The sequence below is a fragment of the Jaculus jaculus genome, chromosome 8, assembly GCF_020740685.1.
Source record: "Jaculus jaculus isolate mJacJac1 chromosome 8, mJacJac1.mat.Y.cur, whole genome shotgun sequence".
Lineage (NCBI taxonomy): Eukaryota > Metazoa > Chordata > Mammalia > Rodentia > Dipodidae > Jaculus > Jaculus jaculus.
The window spans coordinates 108919699-108942606 of record NC_059109.1 but is presented as its reverse complement, the minus strand read 5'-3'; the positions used below and the strand labels follow the sequence as shown (position 1 = coordinate 108942606).

General features: G+C 53.2%; 1 protein-coding gene across 4 annotated transcripts in view; it reads left to right on the top strand.

The window, feature by feature from the left end:
* Snph (syntaphilin) overlaps nucleotides 1-22412 on the top strand; it is a 50639-nt gene extending 28227 nt beyond the window's left edge. For 2 of the 4 annotated variants that reach the window (XM_045157560.1, XM_045157559.1), the window contains 4 exons: nucleotides 7583-7679; nucleotides 8222-8428; nucleotides 12229-12378; nucleotides 18296-22412. In XM_045157560.1, the coding sequence (XP_045013495.1) occupies nucleotides 7630-7679; nucleotides 8222-8428; nucleotides 12229-12378; nucleotides 18296-19466 (1578 nt within the window). In that variant the 5' untranslated portion in view covers nucleotides 7583-7629 and the 3' untranslated portion in view covers nucleotides 19467-22412. Of the gene's footprint in view, nucleotides 1-7011; nucleotides 7680-8221; nucleotides 8429-12228; nucleotides 12379-18295 lie in introns of all 4 variants that reach the window. The other 2 variants (XM_045157558.1, XM_045157561.1) reach the window with 2 other exon arrangements.
* Nucleotides 22413-22908: the final 496 nt, after the last annotated feature.

Sequence of the window (22908 nt, the reverse complement as noted above, 5' to 3'; positions counted from 1 at the left end):
CAGGCTGACCTGGAATTTACTATGTAGTCTCAGGATGGCCATGAATTCAAGGTAATCCTACCACTGTACCTGGAGTTTGTTTGCTTGTTTGTTTGTTTTTTAAGTTTTTGAGATAGAGTCTCACTTTAGTTCATTCTATCGAACTAGAGTCAAGTCCTAAAGATATCCAATGAATGTAGACTAATGCCATCCCCCAGGGCTACTGTGAGGCTAGAATAAGACGGAGCTCAGGAACTGTCCTGGATTGTTGCTGTTGTCCTCAAATACTGGCCCACAGTGAAGAAGCTGGGGAGCTGCCTTTCACCTTGTTTCAATGCAGATTCCACTTGGGAAGCCTAAACAGCTGTCCTGCCTGCTCTGGTTAGTGTTTGTGCTAACTAAAAGCAAGATATCTTCTACTCTGTTCTAGCTCTTCTGGGTCAAGACATGACAGTAAGCAAATCCATAGGATTTGTCCAGAGATCCCAGACAATAAAAAGATGTAGGTTAAGCAAAAGAGAGAGAGAGAGAGAGAGAGAGAGAGAGAAGGATGTCTGAAGCTCCATAGCCAGCTAGTCTAGCCTAATGGGTGAGTTCCAGGCCAAAATCCAAAGTCATGCATAAACCTGAGAACGGCACTTTGCCTGCATACACATATGTACCCCACACATAAACATGCACCTATACACATAAAAATAGGCACTCTGTGGATGTGTAAATTTAGGTTTTATTGAAATATAAGTCACAGGCCATAAAAAGTCATCTTTTAAAACATTTTTATTTATTTGAGAGAGAGAGAGAGACAAAGAGGCAAACAGGGAGAAAGTGAGTATGGGTGTATCAGGACCACTTGCCACTGCAAATAAACTCCAGACACATGAGCCACTTTGTGCATCTGGCTTTACATGGGTCCTGGGGAATCAAACTTGGGCTGTCAGGCTTTGCAAGAAAGCACCTTTAAGCCACTGAGCCCCAAAAGTCACCTTTTAAAATGGTAACTCGGGGTTTTATAATGATTCACAAAATTGTATATCTCAAACATCCAACATGAGTCCCCCAAGAGAAGCCCCATTCTCTGTGCCTTCCTTGTGATACCCACTAGGCTGTCTTTCTCTGGATTTGCCAACAGTGGATATTTTATGTAAACGGAGTGAGATCATGTGTGGTCTTTGTGTCTGGCTTCTGTCGCTTAGTTCAGTGTTTTCGGAGCTCACCCATGCTATTGCTGAGACCCCAGTGCACGGACATGCCTCGCCAGGCTGACCCTCGCCTACTGACACAAGGTGGTCCCCACCCTTGGCTGCTAGGAATAGTGCAACCTGATCATTCCCGTGTTCTACTCCTTGGGGAATAGGCCTAGCAGTGGATGGCCCGTTCTGATGGGGATCCCGTTGAACTTTTTGAGGAAGTGCCGAACCACTTTCCACCAGCTTCTCTGCGCGCACGGCCCCAGCGCTGGGTGACAGCGCATGTCTCCATATTCGTGACGGCACTTGTTACTATCCATCTTTGCAGAGCCACCAAGTGCAGACAGACTCGCTGCGGAAAAGACAGACCGTGTAGATTTACAACCTGCAAACCAGCCCCCTGGTTTTATTTGAAGTTTATTTTGGGGAGTTGTTAGGGGTTGAACCTAGGGCCTCTCAAATACTCTCTAAGTGCTTTACCATTGAGCTACACCCCCAGTCCCAAAATTCTTGAGAAAATGGGCTTCAGACATTCTGTCTTCATCAACTTTTTTGTCTCTGTGACAAAATAGCCTAGCAAAAGAAGGAAGGAAGACGGGGGGGGGGGGGGGGGGGGGGAGGAAGGATTCACTTTTGCTCACAGTTCAGAGGTTTCAATCCCTCAAGGCAGGGAGGGTGGGGCAGAGCAGCGCAGTTTGCCTCAGGGAGGCCAGGGAGCGGAGAGGGAGAGGGAGGAGTGGAACAGGGACCTAAAGAGATAGAGAGGAGGGAGGGAAAGAAGGAGGCAGGCCAGCAGGGACAGAGGGGAAGAGAAGGCCTGTGCTTAGCATTGTCTTGTCCTCCCATTCCCCTCGTGGCCCCAGCCTACAGCATGGAGCTGCCCACGTTCAGAGTGGGTCACCCCGCCTCCGTTACACTACACAGAAAGATCCTTGCAAGCACCCAGAGTTGTGCTTTACTTACCTCCCAGCTGCACCTCAATCAAACCAAGCCAGCAGGATCAACCATCACACCTTGCACAGGTAGAACAGAAATGAGAAGTTCGGTGAAGTGAAGGAGGCCCAAGCCCACCTGAAGCAGTTGCCTTTGTTGCTGGGACAAAACGCCCAACCCAAAGCAGTTTATGAGAGGAAGGGGTTTATTCCAGGCTTACACTTCGGCCATGTAGTTTCATCGTGGTGGAGAAAGCATGGGAACCAGCTCACATCTTCAAGTATCAGTAGCAGAGAGAGAGCAGCAGCAAGAGAAAGCTGCCACCAGCTCGTGGGTGGGGCTCATCAACCCCAGTGCCCGCCCTCAGCAACACACCTCCTCCCGCAAGGCTCTGCCTCCCCAAGGCTCCACCAGCTGGGGACTAAGTAGGAAGCTTAATCGCAAACACTTGAGGCTGTGAGGACATTTTAGAGTCAAGCCACCACACCACCCCTCTCAACAGCCCTAGCTAAGTTTCCTTAGATTATGACTGCTTGATATGCCAGTCCTGAGGAGTCTGAGGCTGCTGCTGGAGGCTTCCTATGTAGTACTGCCTCCGCCCTCAAGCCCACTCTGGTTACCATGGGAACCCCTTGCAGCATTTGGTTAAGTTGTGGGGCAGCCCTACCACTGTACCAGGGTTGCCACAGTGAGAAAAAGGAATCCCATGAGTCTCATCAGTGTTTCCAGCGCTGGGGTGGTGGATGGAGACCGATGGGAGGTGACTTGTACAGGAAACTGGAAATGAGCTGGAGAAGTAACCTAGCTTCCCATCCCTAGTGCAGGAAGGAGCAGCCCAGGAGTGTGCAGAGGCTGATGAGGCCCTGAAGCCGGGAGAGCCTTGTCAGTCACCTCAGCCAGAGGTGTCCTGGTGTTTCGGATGCTCTGAGGTTAGAGTGGGGCTCCTGGCAAACACCAGTCCCACCTTCCATTCCCTCTCCTCTGCGTTAGCGTTTTAGGAGCACCAGGCGCCCCGCCGCTTGCCCCAGAGAAATGTTCTGTGTTCGGCTGTTGCCTTGGCAGAGACAGGATCCCTCCCCGCTCTGAATGCCATGCTCCATGCTCAGCTTTGCACAGCTGTTGGCAGCTGAGTCATCAGCTCAGATTGTTCTGTCCCTGAGATTTCAAGTTTCTTTCTTCTTTTACTGATGGCCAATGCTTTCAAAAAGGATCTTTGATGGTATGTCCTGGGACTTGTGCAGTGTTGGAATGTTGGGTTAACCTGAATACCTGGTTTCTTCCTGTGTCTTGCCCATTGAGTAAAATGCCATGGTGTCTCTTGAAGGAATGCAGCTTCCTACTTTTGCACATGGGGAAACCAAGGCTCGAGGGTTCTAGTAATTGAAGAGAAGGAAAGCATTAGTTGCAAGTTCATTGCTACATGACCAGCCCTAGAGTCAGAATGTGAGACCCATGAACACAATAGAGACCATTTCGTCTGACTCCCCTTGTGTTATGAACATCTGTGTGTTCATTGTTTGTCCCTGTAAAAATTCCCCAGGGAATGTCCCTAGTGTCAGCTGCAAACCTGGCATGCTAAGGGGTCAAGACAGGAAGCGATGGGGGAAGCTCTGAGAGGGAAGGCTGCAGGGTGGAGCCCGGATTCTCACATCCTGTATCCATGGGAGGGCAGGTACAGCGATGCAGAAGTGTCCCGACAAGGCCAAGGGTCACAAAAGGAAGAGGGAGTCGAGACAGTTGTAGGTGTAAAGGCCTTTGCCACCAGGGTCAAAGGTTTGCTGTCCATTTCACTTAACACAGAGCCTCAGATAGCTTTCAAGGAGAGTCCAGGCCCTTTCTCCATAGCTCCTAGTGCTGCTCTGACCCAGGCCCTCCTAACTTCACCACTGGGAGACTGTAGCCTCCTGCCTGGTATCCCTTTGGTCTGGTTCTGTCCCTTCTCAGTCCACATAGGCTCCTATCCAGGGCTTCCTGAAATGCACCTCTGCTGGTGCCCTTCTCCTTTGTGGAGTGCTTCCTCACCTCCCTGCTGCCCACAGGACAGCGCAGGGGGCTCTGTTTAGCCCTGGCCCGACCTCCATCTGCAGCTTCACTCCCACTGTGCCTTAGCAGGCAGCCTAGCTTCCTAGACGCCACACTGTTGGATTAGTCACTGTCTCTGAGCACATTGTTCCTGTCCTCCCACTGGTGAACTCTTGTTCATTCTTCAAGCCCCAACAGAGCTTTCTGCTTAGAAGTTTTTCCTGACCCTCCTGAGGCCGCCAAGAAGTCTTGAACACGCTTCTGTTTGGAAGGGCCTATCACGCTGCAATTATCTACTTCAAGAGTACTGGCCCACTCCCGTTGCTTAAGTGGCTCTTGTGTGATGGAGCGCCCACCCATGCCATATGCAATCACGCTTTCATGTTACTCACAGTAACCACGGGAGGTGTGTTTTACCACAGCCCTGCTTACAGAGGGCTAAAGCTAGAGCTCAGAGACTTTCCCAAGTCAGTCAGAGGCTAAGAGGCAGAATCGGATTCCAGATCTGTTTGACCCTATCCCTGCACCTTTTCATCGCCTGACTCCTTGTCCCCCATAGTAGGTCCTCAGGCAGCAAAGGATGTGTGGAGGGTCAATCACAGCAGGGTTGCTATGGAGTGGGTCCAATGGGGAAATGGAGGAAGGCTGCACTGAGGGATGGTGGGTCTCCTTGTGGGTAGAGGAATGAAAACTGTCACTCCATTCCCCATGGCTTAAGGTTTCTTTTCCAAGTGGCAGCCTGTGGTTGCCTGGGGATAGGCCTTTGGGGACTCCAGGCTGAGCAGGTGGCATGGTGATAAGCACCATGGCAACGTGCCTCCTGTCTGGGGCCTAGCAGGGAGAGAGGACTGGAGGAGGGTGTGCATTGAGATCTCAGAACAGAATCCTGAAGAAACAGCATCCTTTGGGCCTGGATGGCTCTGCCTTCCCACAAGGGACCTTACCAGGATGGCCCCATCCCAGCAGGGGAATGTCACTTCCACTTCCACCCTAAGTAAATGGCTGGTTCTGGCCTCCCCAGAGACTACCAGCCACATCTAGGTACAAATGCCACCCCGTTCCCACCCTGGCCGGGGAGGAAGGAAGAGGGAATGCAAGAGGAGGGAGACATGGTGTTGCCACGCAAGGTAATAGCAGGGACAGCCTATACAAAGTCTTCATTGTACCCAGGCAACAGGCAGCTCCCAGCCAGCCTGGCACCTTGCCTGCCTCCCAAGATCCGGGCCTGGAGCTCCCCCAGGCTCTGCTGGCTTCTCTGCAGCTCTCCCTTGGGCTGGAGGCCCTTCTCTTTGTGGGGAAGTCCTTCTAAAGGCACCGCCTCTCTTCGGCCTCTCAGTTAGGAGGCAGGGGACACCAGCAGGAACATGACCAGTATAACCAGGGTGGCATGATCACAGCTGAAACCTGCAGCTCTGTGTGACATCAGGCCCAGATAAGAGAAAGCATATCCCAGATCACTGGCCTAGGCACAAAGCTCACAGCAGTTCATCTGACCGCAGAAGGATTCAGTCAATGGCAGGAGATCCTGGAAGCTCTTGCCCACCATGAGCAATGGCGGCCATCCTCTGCCCCCCCCCCATCCAGCTGCCTCTGCCAGGTCTTCCTATGCCCAGGAAGCAGAGAGTCCTGCAGACCCATCTGAATAGGTGCAGAGGGGTACTGCTGCCCCACCCCATACTTGCCCATGGCTTCTTCTCTAGGACTAGCCCTACAGCTGTTCCCAGAGGTCATGGCAGGGGTGGGGGCAGTGATGCCAAGAAGAGTGTGCAGCTCAGGTGACTGGTGTGGTGTCAGCGGCTTCTACAGCCTGGCACCTGACACCTCTGGGCAGACAATGCTGGCTGTGTCTGGGCCATCCAAGGGAACAAGCTATATTCTGTATCACTGCCAGGAAACAGGCCACCTGAACAATGCCTTTGTCCACTCAGGAGGTAGCCCTGCCACTGATCGGGAGAAGCAGGTCCCGACATGGGAAGAAGGGAGTCCCCGCACCAGGGACTCTGGGGGTGGAGACCCGGGCCTTCAGACTCTGAGGCTGCCCTCCGCCACACCTGGGCTATGACTTGGGCAAGTCCCTTCCTTCTCAGTGGCCCTGATGCCTTATCTATAAAGGGACACTAATCTCAGCACTTCCTCATAGGGTTGTTGGGAGGAGTCAATGGCGTGATGTACGTAATGTGTGTAGCACGGGGCTTGGTGTGCGGTGGGACTTGGTGACGGCTTCTCTCCCAGCATGAGCAGAGGTCCTGGCATGACAGCCTCAGCCAAGCCCTCCAAAGCCACTGTCTGCAGTTGCTGCCCTGAATGTGGAAGGAGAGAGCTGAGGCCTCTCTGGGGCGGGCTCCAAACCAGCATGTTCGCTGCAGAGAGGTCGGGCTCTCGGAGCTCTGGGCTGCCGTCCAGCATAGGCTAGCTCACACACAGCCACACCCACTGCATGGGCCTCTCCCCACCCTATACTGTGATGGGGCTACCCTTGCTGCTAAAACCCCCACTCCAGAGAGAGGCCTGAGAATGAACCAGTGGGCCCATCCACTTATCAATTTCTCCAGGAATAAGTGACTCCTGCTGGACCCACCCTGCTATGGGACACCCAGTAGCAAGTAGGGAGAGCCTTTGCCTGCTGAACCCCATCTTCATTTGCTTTGAGCCCGTGTCCAAGTTCCTGGGATGTGCTGAAATCAGCGCGCATGTTTGCATGACGGGGTCCGGCATGCCCGCGTGCAGCATGGAGATGGGAGGGCCCAGCCACGTGTCATGCTTCATAGACTGCTGTCTGAGCATGTTTGTGGAGACATGTGCCACACACCTTAGAATGACACGTTTGTGTGTATCCATATACCTTTCTACACATGTGCTGGTATGTCGGTCTGTCTTGTCTCCTTTGTAGCCAGGAAGCCCTGAACCACGTGCCAACTGGGAAGGTGATGGTCAGCGAGGCCAGCCCGGCTTAACCTGGGGTTCTTGGTCCTGTTCCGGGAGTCCTCCGGCCTGCAGCCCCTGCCAAGGAGGGAGGATTGGATACGGGTGGCGGGATCCAAGGGGCAGGGACCTGGGTAGACACAGGTCCAGCTGGTAGAGTAGAAGATTCCCGTGCTACTCCGGTGGACAGGAGGCCGTTCTCCTGCAGCCCCTCTGACCGTGGGCAAGGTGTTTGGCCCTCGGAGCACCTTCACTGACTTGGAGGACACGGGGTTGAACCAGTGATTTCTAGCTGCCCCCTGAGGCTCTTAGGATCGTGACTTCCAGCAAGGTATTAGAAGCCTGTGCATCAGTCCCACTAACTTCACTGGTGGAGGCAGTTGTGGCCAGAGCCTGGCCTGTAGGGCCCTCGTCTGATCCCAGGGTGTCCTGCTGAAGGACAAGAGGAGAAGCCATGCCGGGCAGTGGCCCCAACGAAAGGATGACATGGCCTGGCCCGGCCCTCCCCACGACTCCCCCAACCCGCCCTCTCTCCTCAGCCCCGGGGACACCGACCATCCCGCCGCTCACCCGGACCCGCAGCCTCATGGCCATGTCCCTGCCAGGGAGCCGAAGGGCCTCTGCTGGATCCCGCAGGTGAGTTCCCCCCTGGGCTTTAGAGACCCAGTGGAGTGGGGCTCTGTCTCCACCCACTGCCGGCTCTCAGTGTGTCTTTCAGCAAATTCTGTCTTGGTTTTGCCATCTTTAAAATGGGCTGGCTAACCCCTGTCACTTGTAGAAACTAGTTGAGTCCCTGATGACATAGTGGATATGACAATTAGTTAAAGGTTTCCACCAACACTTGCCCCGCCGATATTGTCCCTGGAGGAAAGGCCTTGTCCCTTGACTGTCACCCACATAGACTCCTCTGCACCGTCACCACTCCTGTCTGCCCCATTCTTCTCCCGTGTGTCTTGGTCCACGCGAGAATATCTTCCCCTGGGCTAGGGTCCCCTGGAATCTAAGAGCCCTTGCTAAGGGCGCACGGGACCCGCGGTTGTTTTGCAGTACTGTCCGGCCTCTGTTCTGTCCCAGGGGAGCCAGGAGGATCAACCTCCTGGTTTCCATCTTGATTTCCGCTGTCTGTTCTGTCACCCTTGTCTGTGTGTTTCCCCTCTTCCTGCGTGATGACCCCGAAGTGGGGGCGCTTTGGGCCGCAGCGGCCTGGCAGTGTTCGCCCAGTGCCCACAGCTGCCCGCCAGCCAGAATGAGCACCTGCCTCTTCTCCCCGCCTCCAGGCGCACCTCTCCGCCCGTGAGCGTGCGGGATGCCTACGGCACCTCTTCCCTCAGCAGCAGCAGCAACTCAGGCTCCTGCAAGGGCAGTGACAGCAGCCCCACACCCAGGTAACGGGCTCCTCCTTCCAGCCTAGCCAGGCTGCTGGGAACCTGGTGCCCAGCAGGGGGCGGGAGCTCCGCATTCTGACCATCCCCCGCTCTGGCGCACTCACTCACTGTGGGGTCCAGAGTGGGTCACTTCTCCCCTCTGAGCCTCAGCTCCTATCTGTAAGCTGAACAGGAACCAACACAGAGGGTGATACTCCTGAAGCATGGGAGGTCTCCTTTCTGCCTGTCTCGCCGCCTTTGGGGAGCAGCTTTTGTCCTCAGCATGACAAGATGGCTCCAGGGCCACCAGGCATCAGGCTAGGGAGGAGGAGGACAGCAAAGGCCAAAGTCCCTCTTGGCTTTGCTTTTGTTTTTCTAGGAAGGGACACCACCTAAGTGGCCAAGACTAGCTGTACACTCAGCTAATGCAAGAGAGGGCTGCCCTCTACACAGTGCGGCCCCAAGTAAAATGGGGGTTCAATGGGGAAGAAGGCAAGATGGGTATGGGCCAGTAACCACCATTTGTCTTGGGACACTGCAAGTGGCAGAGGTGGTAAAAATGTATTATACATGCGGCATATGCTGAGTTGTGGTCTGGGGACAGTGGACTGAGACCTGAAACCTAGGGTCACATTGGAGAAGCTGATTTAAAGAGGTGCCATGGGTCCCTAAAGACCCGGAAGTGAGAGCCAGGATGCTGTCTACGCCCTGTTCCTGAGTGGAAATATGGCAGGTGGCAAGGAGTTCTGGAAGCATCAGAGCTTTGGATTCAGCCACTTCCTGTCTGTGAGGCTCTTTTCCTTTGTCATGAAACTGCAGTTAATAACCTGCAGGGGTCAGTGTGTCAATTCTGCACACCGTACTCTCCTCCTGAACTGCCAGTGAGGCTGGAGGGTTGTGAGCCAGAGAACACTGGTAAGGTATCTGCCCAAGGTTGCCTGACCAGAGCTCCCCTCCCCTCAAGGCTTGTCTGCACTTTTTAGCAGAGGGGTTGCCATCTGCATGCAGGGAAGTCCAGAGCCACGGAAACCAGAGGTGTCAGGATTTTCTGCGGTGACATGAATGATGGGTAGTACATATGTGCAGGACATCCTGCTCCGAAGCAACCCCAGTCTCTGGGGGACATGAGGGATGAGCCAACTCCCCATTTGACAAGCATATAATTGGCAACTTCAATGCTTTGTCATTAGTATCAGATTTTTCTAACACATCGCATTTCTGAGGCCCTGGGGGAGTCCCAGACCCCCAGGCTAAACACTGCATCTGTGGAAAAGTCCTCTTGCCCAATGGGGCTGCTGCTTCAGGGTGAGGGAAGTCCACCCTGAGAGCCTTGCTGTAAACAACCAGGCTGACCAGGGTGTGGATAGCCAAGAGACCTGCATCACGACATATTTCTCTTATCTGCTGTGTGTGTATATGTATGTATGTACGTATATATGTATGCATGTATAATTTTCAACAGAGATAGAGCTAGTGACTAAAAACACATGAGTGCTAAATGTTATATAATACCTTATAAAAGCACATGGGCAGAGTCAAAGTAATCACTTCCTTATAATCCTCCATTCTTACCAGCTTAATCTCGGATCATCGCCCCCCCGCCCCCCCGCTCCCCCCTACCCGCCACAGACTCTCTCTACTCTTCTTAGGTCTGTATCTTCCTGCCAAGGTCGTTGCAGGGCAGGAGGTTGGCTACACAAATGACACTGGTGATGCTGTGTAGATTGCTTCTCTTTTGGAAAGAGAGATCTTAGACCAGAGTAAGAAAGCCCAGGTTCCATCTGCTCCTTGTCAAGCAGGAAAGAATCCTGGAAACTGGGGAGATAACTCAGTTGGTAAACTGCTTCCCTCACTACTGTGAAGACCTGAGTCTAATCCTCAGAACCCACATAAAAAAAAAAAAAAAAAGCTGGGTGTGGTAGCGCATGCCTTAATCCCAGCACTCGGGAAGCAGATGTAGGAGGATCACCATGAGTTTGAGGCCACCCCAAGACTACATAGTGAATTCCAGGTCAGCCTGGCCTGGAGTGAAACCCTACCTCGAAATACCAAAAAGAAAAACAAACAAACAAAAAACCCAGCTAGCCATGGTGGTATAGTCTTGTTATCACAATGCTAGAGAGGTGGTAACAGGCAGATTCCTGTGACTTGCTGGCCAGGCTGAGAGATCCTGTCTCAAAAAAAGAGAAAGGAAAAAAAAAAGAAAGGAAGGAAGGAAGGAAAAGAAAAAAAAGATGAAGGTGAATGGTACCCAAAGAATGACACCAGAGGCTGTCCTCTGGCACATGCGCCCATGTACACACACACACACAACAAAAGGGTGTGTGTGTGTGACTTGGCTTCCATTCCTACTGTACAGTAAACATGAGACAGCTTTCATGAAATCTTAAACTTGTCCTGAACTTGACTGCTTCAGCAAATGGTCCTCCTTAGGACCTGTCTTTCCCACACCCATGAAATATATCTGCCCTGAGCGTCTCCACCTCCTGAAGGAGTTAAGTGGGGGCCCCAGGCCGCTGTCTCCGGGGTATGGGAACACTCCCGTGGTTTGAAGCCAGAAGCTAAGCAGGCTTCTTAAGGAACAGAACCGGCAGCCAGGAAGCTGTGGGCGGAACCGTCCGGGCCGTAGTCTGTTGTGGAATCAGGAACTCCCTCCTTCCCGGGAAAGCCTGACCAGCCTTCTGCCCTGGCTGCAGCTGGCCTGCTCAGTAGAATCTTCTCGTCTTCTTTGGCACTGGTGTGTCTGGGTATGCTGCACACGCCGTTGGTTGCTTCCATGCCTACTGCCACCCAGGGTACTGCTGTTGACGGCCCCTGCCCAGACCGGGTAGGTGTCCACACGTGTGCTAGCAACGGCCACGGGAGCATGGGTGTGTGAGTGTCCTGGCCCGGGGACTCGCCTATGAGGACGGTAGAACGCACAGGGCCAAGCAGGAACCATGTAACTGAGATGTCATGAATCTCCTGAGAGCAGGGAAGCGGCTAGGGCTTGCCACTGCCGCCAGTGTGTGTGTGTGCATGTAGCGTGTGTGGAGACGGCTGTGACTTTACACACGTCTGCTCTCCCCATGCCCGTCCCTGGGTTGAATGGGCTCTCAGCTCAGGGGAGGAGAGTTTCTCCTACCTTGGAAGATGTCGCCTCCTCTAAAGATGAGTTCTTGCCCTCCATCCATGTCCACCCAGAGCCTGCCCTTGCTCCTCACTTCCAGCCCCCACACACATCCTCTGGGATAGACACTTGCAGCCTGGGCTCTGGACACACACTGAGTCCCCATGGGGGTTAGGGGGAGCCAGCCCTAAAGATAAAGGTGTCCCTACACCCAGTGCTGCTCTGAGGACATGCCCATTACACTATCATGTCCTTAGCATGCATGTGCCACATAATATCTCCTCTCCTACAAGCAGAAGAGCCTTGACTCCCCCACTCCCCCACCCTGGTCTTCATTCAGAAGAGCTTTATTAAAACCCACCTCCTAGCTAGGTGTAGTGGTGCACGCCTTTAATCTCAGCACTTGGGAGGCAGAGGTAGAAGGATGGCTGTGAGTTCAAGGCCAGCCTGAGGCTACATAGTGAATTCCAAGTTAGCCTGGGCTACACTAAGACCCTACCTCAAAGAAATAAAATAAAAACCCACCTCCTAGAAGGTTGTCTATCCTCAGGCTATGGCTGCGTGGTCCATACGGTAGGCCTGGCTCGGAGCCAGAGCCGCCTGGTGGCATGGGTTGAAGATAATTAGGCTGGCTTGCCTGTTCCCTGGTCCAGCCCCTGCGCCTTGCCTGTCCTCTTGCTTCCCCACGTCCCTTATGAATGTCCCCTTGCAGGCGCTCTATGAAATACACACTATGCAGCGACAACCATGGCATCAAGCCCCCTACCCCAGAGCAGTACCTGACTCCACTACAGCAGAAGGAGGTGTGCATCCGGCACCTGAAGGCCCGGCTCAAGGACACACAGGACCGGCTCCAGGACCGGTGAGTGGCAGACCAGAGCAGCCCTGAGGACACACACCACCCTCACAAAGAGGTTTTGCAGAGTCCCTGGGAGGAAGAGGTTGTGGCTTTCTGCCATCCACCTGCTTGGGCCCATTTGTAGAGACCCCGGCCCCTAACTCCCATGACAGCTTCCCGCAGCTGCTTGGGCTGGTGGGAGGGTTTTTGGTAGGTGCTGTCCCATGGGCTGCCCTCCTGTGGCACTCTTCTCCCACCCAGAGACTCACAGCTTGTCTTGATCTCATCTGATCCCCTGGCTCATATCTTTCCAAGAAGCTGGAACACAGGATATCTTTCTAGCTTATCCCTTTGGGGTGAGAAACAGCCATTTAACCCTCCTTTGCCTCCATGCAGTGAGGCACACGGGGGGCTCCAGAAGTCTCCCTCCGTATTGGCTTCCTTCCAATAAATAGAAAACATCAGGAAAGCTAGGCATGGTGGTGCATGCCTTTAATCCCAGCACTCAGGAGGCAGAGGTAGGAGAATTGCCATTAGTTCGAGGCCACCCTGAAACTACATAATGAATTCCAGGTCAGGCTGGGCTACAGTGAGACCCTACCTTAAAAAAAAAACAAAAAAAAAACAGGAAACACTGTAGCTGATCTCCTGCCCAGCCTGAGGGTCTTCCAGGAGCTCAGGCCCAGCTGTGCTTATTCTCAGGTCCCCACAACACTCCAGTGGACTTTCCTGGGGGTGCTGGCTGCAAGGCCCACACTCGAAGGCTGGACACTGTGGCATATGCTTCTCACTGCAACACTCAGGAGGCCGAGGCAGGAGAATTATGAGTTTAAGGCCAGCCTGGGCTACACAGTGAGGCCTTGTCTCAAAACAAACAACAACAAGCCGGGTGTGATGGCACACGCCTTTAATCCCAGCACTTGGGAGGCAGAAGTAGGAGGATCACCGTGAATGAGTTCGAGGCCACCCTGAGACTACATAGTGAATTCTAGGTCAGCCTGAGCTAGAGTGAAACCCAACCTGGGGCGGGGTGTGGGGGGGAAGCAAAACAACAACAACAAAAGCAAACCTACCTTTAGGGTGGGTGCTTCTTCTCTCATCACTTTAAACACTCCCTCTAAACTATGTCTACGAAACATAGCCTCCGTGAGCTGGAGAAGGCATGTGTGCTGAGCTGGGCACGAAAGTTCTGGGCAGACACTACAACAGTGCCCTTTCTATTTTCTTTTCTTGTATACTAGCTTTATATAGTACCCCATCCTAGGTGACTCACCTACCATATAATTGACCTGTCTAAAGCATACATTTCTGAGGCTGTAGGGTAGTCCCACCCTTGTGTGAGCATTACCACAATTTCATTCCACATTTCTGTCACCCCCACAAGAAGCTCGATTCCCGTCAGTGGTCATTCCCCATTCTTCTTCAGCCACCCAGCCCCTAGCAACCACTGATCTTTCTGTCTCTCTATAGATCTGTGTTCTTTGGCATTTCAGAATACAACATGGCCTGACCACGTCTTTCTTCACCAGCCTTTGCCAAGAAGCCAGCCCTTTTTTTCATTTTCGTTTTTAGTTTTATTTATTTATTTTTTAATTTTTTTTTTTTGGGGGGGGGTTCCAGGTAGGGTCTCACTCTAGCCCAGGCTGGCCTGGAATTCATTACACAGTCTCGGGGTGGCCTCGAGTGCATGGCCATCCTCCTAACTCTGCCTCCCAAGGCTGGGTTCTGTCATTAAAGGCATGCACCACCGCGCCCAGCTCAGCCGGTCCATTTTGAATTTGTAGTAGTTTAGGAGTACAGGTTTCTGGTAGTGGTCTGTGGGCCCCACAATCTTCGAGAGTTTCTAGGGGTTTTTTTTTTAATATTTTTATTTTTATTTTATTTAAGAGAGAAAGAGGGAGGGAGAGAGAGAAAGGTAACCACTGCAAACTCCAGAGGCATGTGCAACCTTGTGTGTCTGGCTTACATGGGTCCTGGGGAGTTGAACCTGGGTCCTTTGGCTTTGCAGGCAAGCACCTTGATTGCTAAGCCATCTCTCCAGCCAGAGAGTTTCTATTTTTACTTCTCGTCTTCCCAGTGATGCCCAGGGTCTGGCCTTTTGCACTCACTTCCTCATGGGGCCAGCAATCATTCTACTTTAATCTCTAGGCCAGCCTGCAGCTGCATGTAGACTACCCACCCTGTGTAGTTTGGCAGAGGGCTCTCCTGTGGGCATCCTCACCTCACCCCCAGCTGGTCAGTTACCTTCACAGGACGCCATGGCAAGTCTCTCCTTGCCCTAATACCTGGCTCCTTTGCAGATTATTTCATGTCCATAATCCCCACATTGGCTTGCCTCCTCATCCCAGACACCATGTACTTTTGTCAAGCACTCTGTACTTCCAGATGCTGTGCCCCCCTTCCATTGTATATGCCCTTTACCCATCTCACTGCCTTGCCAACCTTCTCCGTCATGATAGAATACAAAGGCATCCTTGCCACCCGGTGAGGTCTACTCAGGGTCGGGAAGCTGTTGCTTCCTGGCATCCAGCTGGCTTCAAGAAGAGAGGGGCAGCTAAACCAAGCATGCCCAGTTCCTTCTTCCACACTCTCTTCTTTCTAGGGGCAGTCATGAGTGAGAAGTGGGGAGAGACACCAGCAGGGTCAGCCTCAAGTGAGCTCCCACCCAGAGGCAGGAAGAAGGAAAAGCTTGTTGATCCATCTGTCCTTGTCACTCAAAGCAGCTCCAGCTCACCGACCCCCCCCCCCACCTACCTATTGCTGAGCTGTGCCTTATTGGGTGGTCCTGAGGAGGTCACTGCTGACCTCTTGGTCTGGTGCAGCCCCCTCAGCACATCGTATAGAGAGGTTCCTGGGCCCATTTTCAATCTGGCTTTAAAAGAATCAGTGACTGGGCTGGGGAAATGGCTTAGTGGTTAAGGCATTTGCCTGCAAAGCCAAAGGACCCCAGTTTGATTCCCCAGGACCCATGTAAGCCAGATGCACAAGGGAAGCATATGTCTGGAGTTCGTTTGCAGTAGATGGAGGCCCTGGCATACCCATTCTTTCTCTCTCCCCCACCCTTTCTCTGTCAAATAAATTAAATATTTCAAAAAAAATAAAAAGCCAGGTGGGATGGTGCACGCCTTTAATCCCAGCACTCAGGAGGCAGAGGTAGGAGGATCGCTATGAGTTCGAGGCCACCCTGAGACTACACAGTGAATTTTATGTCAGCCTGGGCCCTGTCAGACCCTGCCTTGAAAAACAAAAACAAACAAAAAGGTGCCTCATATGGGACATTCAATTTGCTAAGCTCATAAATTTCCAATGACAGGATTGGCCACACCATCAATAGTTTATTCACGTGCACCTAGGCATAGGGCTGAAGGGCTGCATGTGGATGGCATCACTAAGAAGGTACTGGGGGAAGAAGGCCCCAGGTATTGGTTAAGCCTCAGTGAGTTTCCTCCTAGCCCACTGCTTGCAGCCAGTCTCTATTGGGCCTCATCCTGATTTTACGTCTAGATGGATGGCACATTTTGCCAACCATCTCCCTCTCCTGCAGCCAACCCCACCCCCTGCCCGCCAGCTCCATCTCTCCATCTATAACTGAGGGATCTGAAAAAGCCTCAGCATTTTGGAGCAAAAGCCTTATATCTATTTTGCTGGAGGCAAGTCCCTTCTCTCTGGAATAGCTCTGTAACTTTTGTCATCCATTTTTTTTCCCCCAGCCTCTCCCCTTGACAGTAGATGCAAAGAAGAAACTTTGGGCATGGATACAAGAGAGCTACCCTGTCCTCCTCACCTCCTCACCCTCTTCCAATTCATCTACCATTTTTCATCCCTTTGGAAGAGGGGTGGTTGTAAAATCATCAGCTTCCCCCACCCCAGTACTGAAGGCAGTCATTTCCCTCACATCACCACCATCTCCCTAGAGGTCTCTAGCCAGATGTCTCTCCACTTAAAATGTCCACAACCTGGGGCTGGGGAGATGGCTCAGTTGGTAAAGTGAGGGCTTGAGTTCAGATTCCCAGCTGGGCATGGCAGCACATAATCTCAGCACAGGGGCTCAATGGCTAGCTAGTCTAGATGGACCAGTGAGCCCCAGGTTCGGTGAAGGACCCTCTCTCAAAACGATGATGGTGACAATAATAATAGTAGTAACAGGGATGGAGAGATGGCTCAGCAGTTAAGGTGCTTGCCTGCAAAGCCTAACAACCAGGGTTCAATTCTCCAGTGCCCACAAAAAGCCAGATGTACAAAGTGATGCATGTGTCTGGAGTATGTAGCAGCTAGAGGCCCTGGCATACCCATGTCTCTCTCTCTCTCTCTCTCTCTCTCTCTCTCTCTCTCTCTCTCTCTCTGTCTCTCTCATTCTACTTACAAACAAAACTTTTAAATCTTTTCTTGTTTAGTTGTATTTATTTATTTGAGAGCAACAGACAGACAGAGATAGAAAGAGAGAGAGAGAATGGGTACATCAGGGCCTCCAGCTATTGCAAACGAACTCCATATGCATGCACCACCTTGTGCATCTGGCTTACATGGGTACTGGGAATCGAGACTTGAACCAGGGTCCTTAGGCTTCAGAGGCAAGTGCTTAACTGCTAAGCCTTTTCTCCAGCCCCAAAATAAATAAGAACTTTAAAAATAATAATTACATGAAGAGCAATTGAGGAAAATATTGACCAACATTGACCTCCAGTCTCCACATGCATGTACTCATGCACCCACACACATATGAACATGCGCACAATGTATATGCACACATACCACATACACACACATGCAAAAAAATGTTCACAACTTGCTTTAATGGTTGGTCATATTCATGTATGGTGTTTTGTTATTTTACATTGAGATTTTATTATTTTTTTGTAGGGGGGAGTTCGAGGTAGGGTCTCACTGTAGCCCAGGCTGACCTGGAATTTACTATGTAGTCTCAGGGTGGCCTTGAACTATCTGTGATCCTCCTACCTCTGCCTCCCAAGTGTCAGGATTAAAGGTGTGTGCCACCATGCCTGGCAAGATTTTATTTTTAAAATATATTTTATACATTTATTAGAGAGAAAGAGGCAGAGGAGAGAAAGGGAATGGGCACACCAGGGCCTCTAGCCATTATAAATGAACTCCAGACACATGCACCACCTAGTGCATCTGACTTTATGCGGGTACTGGGGAATCAAACCTAGGTCCTTTGGCTTTACAGGGAAGTACCTTAACTACTAAGCCATCTCTCCAGCCCAAGATTTTATTATGCTTTGATAGCAGCAGTACATATTAATTAAAAATCTTTGTCCAGGCTGGAGAGATGGCTTAGTGGTTAAGGCACATGCCTGCAAAACCTAAGGACCCCAGTTCAATTCTCCAGGTCCCATGTAAGCACATGGTGGCACATGCATGTGCTGTTCGTTTGCAGTGTCTAGAGGCCCTGGTGTGCCCGTTCTCTCCCTCTCTCTCTCTTTCTCCCTATCTATAATAAATAAATAAAATCTTTTTTTTAAAAAAAGAATCATTGTTCATGCTGGGCATGGTGGTGCACACCTTTAATCTCAAGCACTTGGGAGGGAGATGTAGGAGGATCGCTGTGAGTTGGAGGCGATCCTGGGACTACAGAGTGAAGTCCAGGTCAGCCTGATCTAGAGTAAGATTCTATCTCCACAAAACAAACAAACAAAAAAGAACCTTTGTTTAGTCTCCTATGTAGATAGAGATGTCTCAGCCTAAGGGGTGAGAATGGTGATGTCCCTACTGTCATTTCTTCCCTCTCCCCAGAAGAGACCTTGCCTGTCATGACTCCTGGCCCCACTATCCTTGCTGTTCCGTGCAGGACGAAAGGAAGAAGAGGCATTGACTCCCCCTTCCTTGGTTTCTAGCTTTGAGCTACCTCAACCCAGGGCCATCTGCACTTGCCTCATCAAATGGAGGGCAGGCAGAGAGCACGTGTGTTTCTTTGTTGCAGGGACACAGAGATCGATGACCTGAAGGCGCAGCTGTCACGCATGCAAGAGGACTGGATTGAGGAGGAGTGCCACCGAGTGGAGGCGCAGTTGGCCTTGAAGGAGGCCCGCAAGGAGATCAAACAGCTCAAGCAGGTCATCGACACTGTCAAGAACAACCTCATCGACAAGGACAAGGGGCTGCAGAAATACTTCGTGGACATCAACATCCAGAACAAGAAGCTGGAAACGCTGCTGCACAGCATGGAGGTGGCCCAAAATGGCACAGCCAAGGAGGAGGGCACCGGGGAGTCAGCGGGAGGATCCCCTGCCCGCTCCCTCACCCGCAGTTCTACCTACACCAAGCTGAGTGACCCAGCTGTCTGTGGTGACCGCCAGCCCGGTGACGCCCCCAGTGTGTCTGCTGAGGATGGACCTGACAGTGGATTTGCAGCTGCCGATGACACACTGAGCCGGACGGATGCCCTGGAGGCCAGCAGCCTGCTGTCATCGGGGGTGGACTGTGGCCCCGAGGAAGCCTCACTACACAGCTCCTTCAACCTGGGCCCCCGCTTCCCTGCCAGTAACACCTATGAGAAGCTGCTGTGTGGCATGGAGGCTGGCGTGCAGGCCAGCTGCATGCAGGAGAGAGCCATCCAAACGGACTTCGTGCAGTGCCAGTCTGACCTGGACGCCATCATGGAGAAGATGGGCCAGGCTCAGGTCTGTGGGACAGTCCCTGAGGACAGGCATCCCGAGCCAGGTCCTCACCTCCCAGGGCCCAGAGACCCCAACTCAGCAGTGGTGGTGACGGTGGGTGATGAGCTCGAGGCCCCGGAACCCATCACCTGTGGGCCTACCACACAGCGACCCGGAACCAGCTCCAACCCCGGGCTACCAGTGAGCGTGGTGTGTCCTGTGGAAGAGGAGGAGGAGACAGCCCCCACGGAAAAGGAGCCCAAGAGCTACTGGAGTCGCCACTACATCGTGGATCTGCTGGCCGTGGTGGTGCCGGCTGTGCCCACGGTGGCCTGGCTCTGTCGCTCCCAGCGACGCCAGGGCCAGCCCATTTACAACATCAGCTCCCTGCTGCGGGGCTGCTGCACGGTGGCCTTGCACTCCATCCGCAGGATCAGCTGCCGCTCGCTGAGCCAGCCGGGCTCCAGCTCAGCAGGCAGCAGCTCCCAGCTCTGAGGGGGGCCACGTGGGCAGCTCTGCTCCGCTGCCGCGGCCTGACCACTGATTGTAGGATGCTGTCCACTCTCCCCCACGCACATCCCCACGGGCGTCACCATATTTATTTACTTTCAGGTTTGGAATAGTTTTTCCTCCCCCACCCCCGGATGTTAACAGGGGCTAGAAGTAAGCATTTGGAAAGGCATCCCAAAACTCAGAGAGAAGGTAAGGGACATCAACTATGAGAGCCTCCACCTGACCCTCCGTCCACCCAGCCTCTGAGGAGGACAGGCCCTGCTCAGGAAGTCTCTGGCTATGTTGACCTGGGGACCTTCCCTGATCCAGGCCCCTCCACTCCATGTCATCTCTCCCAAGCCACTCTGTCCTCAAGCTCCTGGACCAGTGTTCTCTCCTCGGATGGAGGCACCCAGGGCCCAAAGGGCAGAGAACTGACCCGAGGACTCAGAGTAGGCTCTGGATCCTCAAACTGAGGGGCTCCCTTTCCCCACCACGGGCTGCAGGAAGAGCATGCTGGGCCATGAGAAGCAGAGAGCAGGGTGGGTTCTGTGTCCGTCTGTCCTCCCCACAATCTGTTTTCCTCTTGGCTTGTGGGTGTGTCAGATCTTGCTTGTGAGCTCACCAGGCCTGACCTGCTCAGTGTGGGGCTGGGACCCCTTGCTCAAGCCCCAGCCGCCAATGGGAGAATCCCCTAGCAGACATGAGGCAGGACCAGTAGCTCTGCACAGGCAGGGCTCTACCTTCTGAGATGAACTCACATCATCTGCAGAAGGAGAAGCCAGGAGCAGGAATCCCAGGTGGGTTTGAAAAGCCGAATGCCACTGTTGGCCCTTGAGCTCACCCCACAGTCCTCCAGCCTCAGGCCCAATTCTTTTTTGCACTATGTTCTCTTTGGGGTGTGGTTCCTACCCACCCCAGGACCTCCAGTGGGTGGCTGCTCGCTTTCTGGGATGAGGGTTTCCAAATCTCCAATTTGGCTGCCTCCAGTGGAGGGCGGGCAGTCTGGTAGGATGACTCTCCTCATGGAGTTCTGAAGCCATGATGTCCGTCTGTTCAGGCCAAAGCAGGGTACTCTGGCTGTGCCTTCCAGGCCGGAGTGTCGCAGGGCAAGTGGGAGGCCTGGTCAGCCTGGGAAGGTACATGGACCCCCCACTTCCCTCTTCTTCCCCGATAGGGGTCATACCTCCCTGGCCAGCCCACCCACTTGTCACAGGTTAGACCTCGCATCTGGCGAGTCGGTGGGATCCTGACTCTCATCCCTCTGGCATGGGGGCCTCTCTGGTTCTTTGCCAAGGTTGTTTGCCCTCACCCTGCTCCCCCGACGGCACTGCCTAACTCCATGGGCTCTGTCCCTCCACTCTGCCCTCCCTGATGGTCGCCTGCATGCACTGGGAGTGGGCTGTTAGCCCAGCCATGGGGGCAAGAGCCCTCTGTCACATACTTTTGTGCCTCCAAAGCTCCCCCGCCTCAGTTGGGCCTCAGACCAGCCATCCTTTGTGGAGCACCTCTACCCTTGCTGAACCAAATCTGAGTGTCTGAGGCCTGGCTGGGGCTGCCCCAAAGGACACTGGGATGGCGTCATGGAGGGGCAGGGAACAAAAGCAATCCAAAGCCAAGCCATGACTGGCCACGGACCCAGCCTCCTGCACCGTGCACTCTCGGAGCTGCACAGTATCTCCCTAGCAACAGTCAAAGCTTTGCTGAGAAAATAAATGTATGAACTATATTTGACAACATCCAATCAATATATTTTTCACCATTGGGATTTAGTCCAGCTTCAGAGCCCCTCTGTCTCTGTCGGTGTCTTCCTGTCTGGGGCCTTCCTGGTGTGTCTCCTGTTCTGTTGGAGCTGGGCGGGGCTGGGGTTGAGGTCTACTCAGTTTCTGCTGCTGAAGAAGCCATTGTGACGGGCTGGGCTGTGGGTGGTCCTGGACGTATAGAGGCGGTGAGTGAGGCTCCCCCACCACCCTCTGCTCCTGCTCTGGCTCTGGACCTACCCACATGGTCATGGGGGACCTAACCCACAGCGAGGGGTTGTGGGTTCTGATGATACCTCTAGAGAGCTCTCCTGGCCAGCAGGGGGAGCAGCTCGCTGCCCAGCATGGGACAGCCTCTGGGCCCCATGGACTGGTGGTCCCAGCCTACTCCTGAGCATGTGCCCTTAGCTTGCGCGTCCTCAGAGTCTTGCATCTATGCAGAAGGGCTGTGATGCCCATGAGGCTCCTGCAGATGGGCACACAGCAACCTGCTGGTACCGGCTCTAAAAGAGAGGGTCCCAGCAGGACTGGGGCTGTGTCATGCTCCCCCCTCCCTACTTACAGTGAATACTCGTCCCCAAAGCTCACCTTCCCTTCCACTTGGTGCCCCTTAGTGGACTGTAACCTGCCCTCTTGTCTCCAGCTTTTGGAGCAGAAATCTTTAAGACCTCCTTTCCCCTGCCTCCAGCTGGAGCCAATCGAGGGCGTAAGGAAACACTTTCTGGAGCTGCTGGTCCCTTGGGGCCCAGTGGCCTGCAGCAGTGGCTCCTTAGTTCTGAAGCCAGGGCCAGAGCCCGAGCAACCTGCTGACCCTTTGACCCACGCTCAGGCAGGACTTCTGCACAGAGCCGACCCTGACCAGAGTTAACAGACAGTGTCTCCAAGTGGGTGTAGCTTTTCACTGGAGTATCTTTCCAATTCCCAACACATGCATCTGACAGCATTTGGGGGGCAAATTCCAGGCTGTGGAGCAAGGGCCTCCACCCAGGGAACTCACACTGTCTGACCCAGGGGACAATGCAATTGGGCCACAATGCACTCTCATCTTAGGCTATCCCCTTCACAGAGATTTCATGGGATGCAGGAAAGGGGGGCTGGGAAGGGTCTTGATTCTCGTCTCCTTGGTCCTTTTGTTCAAACAGAGTTGTGCCTGTAGCAGACAGCTCTGAATTAAAGCATGAACACAGCACGTTCCTCGGCCTGGTGTCTTTGTACTGTGTACATTTCTTGAGGTGAGGAGAAGGGGATAGGAGACCCACCGTGGCACTCAGCACAGACAGGACCCAGCTGTGTGCTTGTTCAGGCCCTGCTGAGTGGAACTGGGCATCTGCTCACCCCAGTTCAGCCACAGTCTACAATCCCCTCTCTCTTCCCCTTGAGGCAGGCGCTACTGGGCACTGCTTGGACGTTGTCATTCTTCCACCCCCAATACTCTTAAAGCCACTCCTCAGGCTCATATTGCAGATGCAAACCCAGCCATGGTCACTCTGAAGGAGAGCCCCAAGTCAGTGCTAAGCTCCCTGTACCAGCTCTAATGTTCCTATGCCAAGCCAGCAGGCAGCCAGTGAGGCACTGGCACACCACTGCTCTCAGGGGCAGTGACCACAAAAGGCCTTAGCCTTCCCACTGCAGAAAGGAACGTAGCCACGACATGTCGTGCAACCAAGGATTCGGAAATCTCCAAT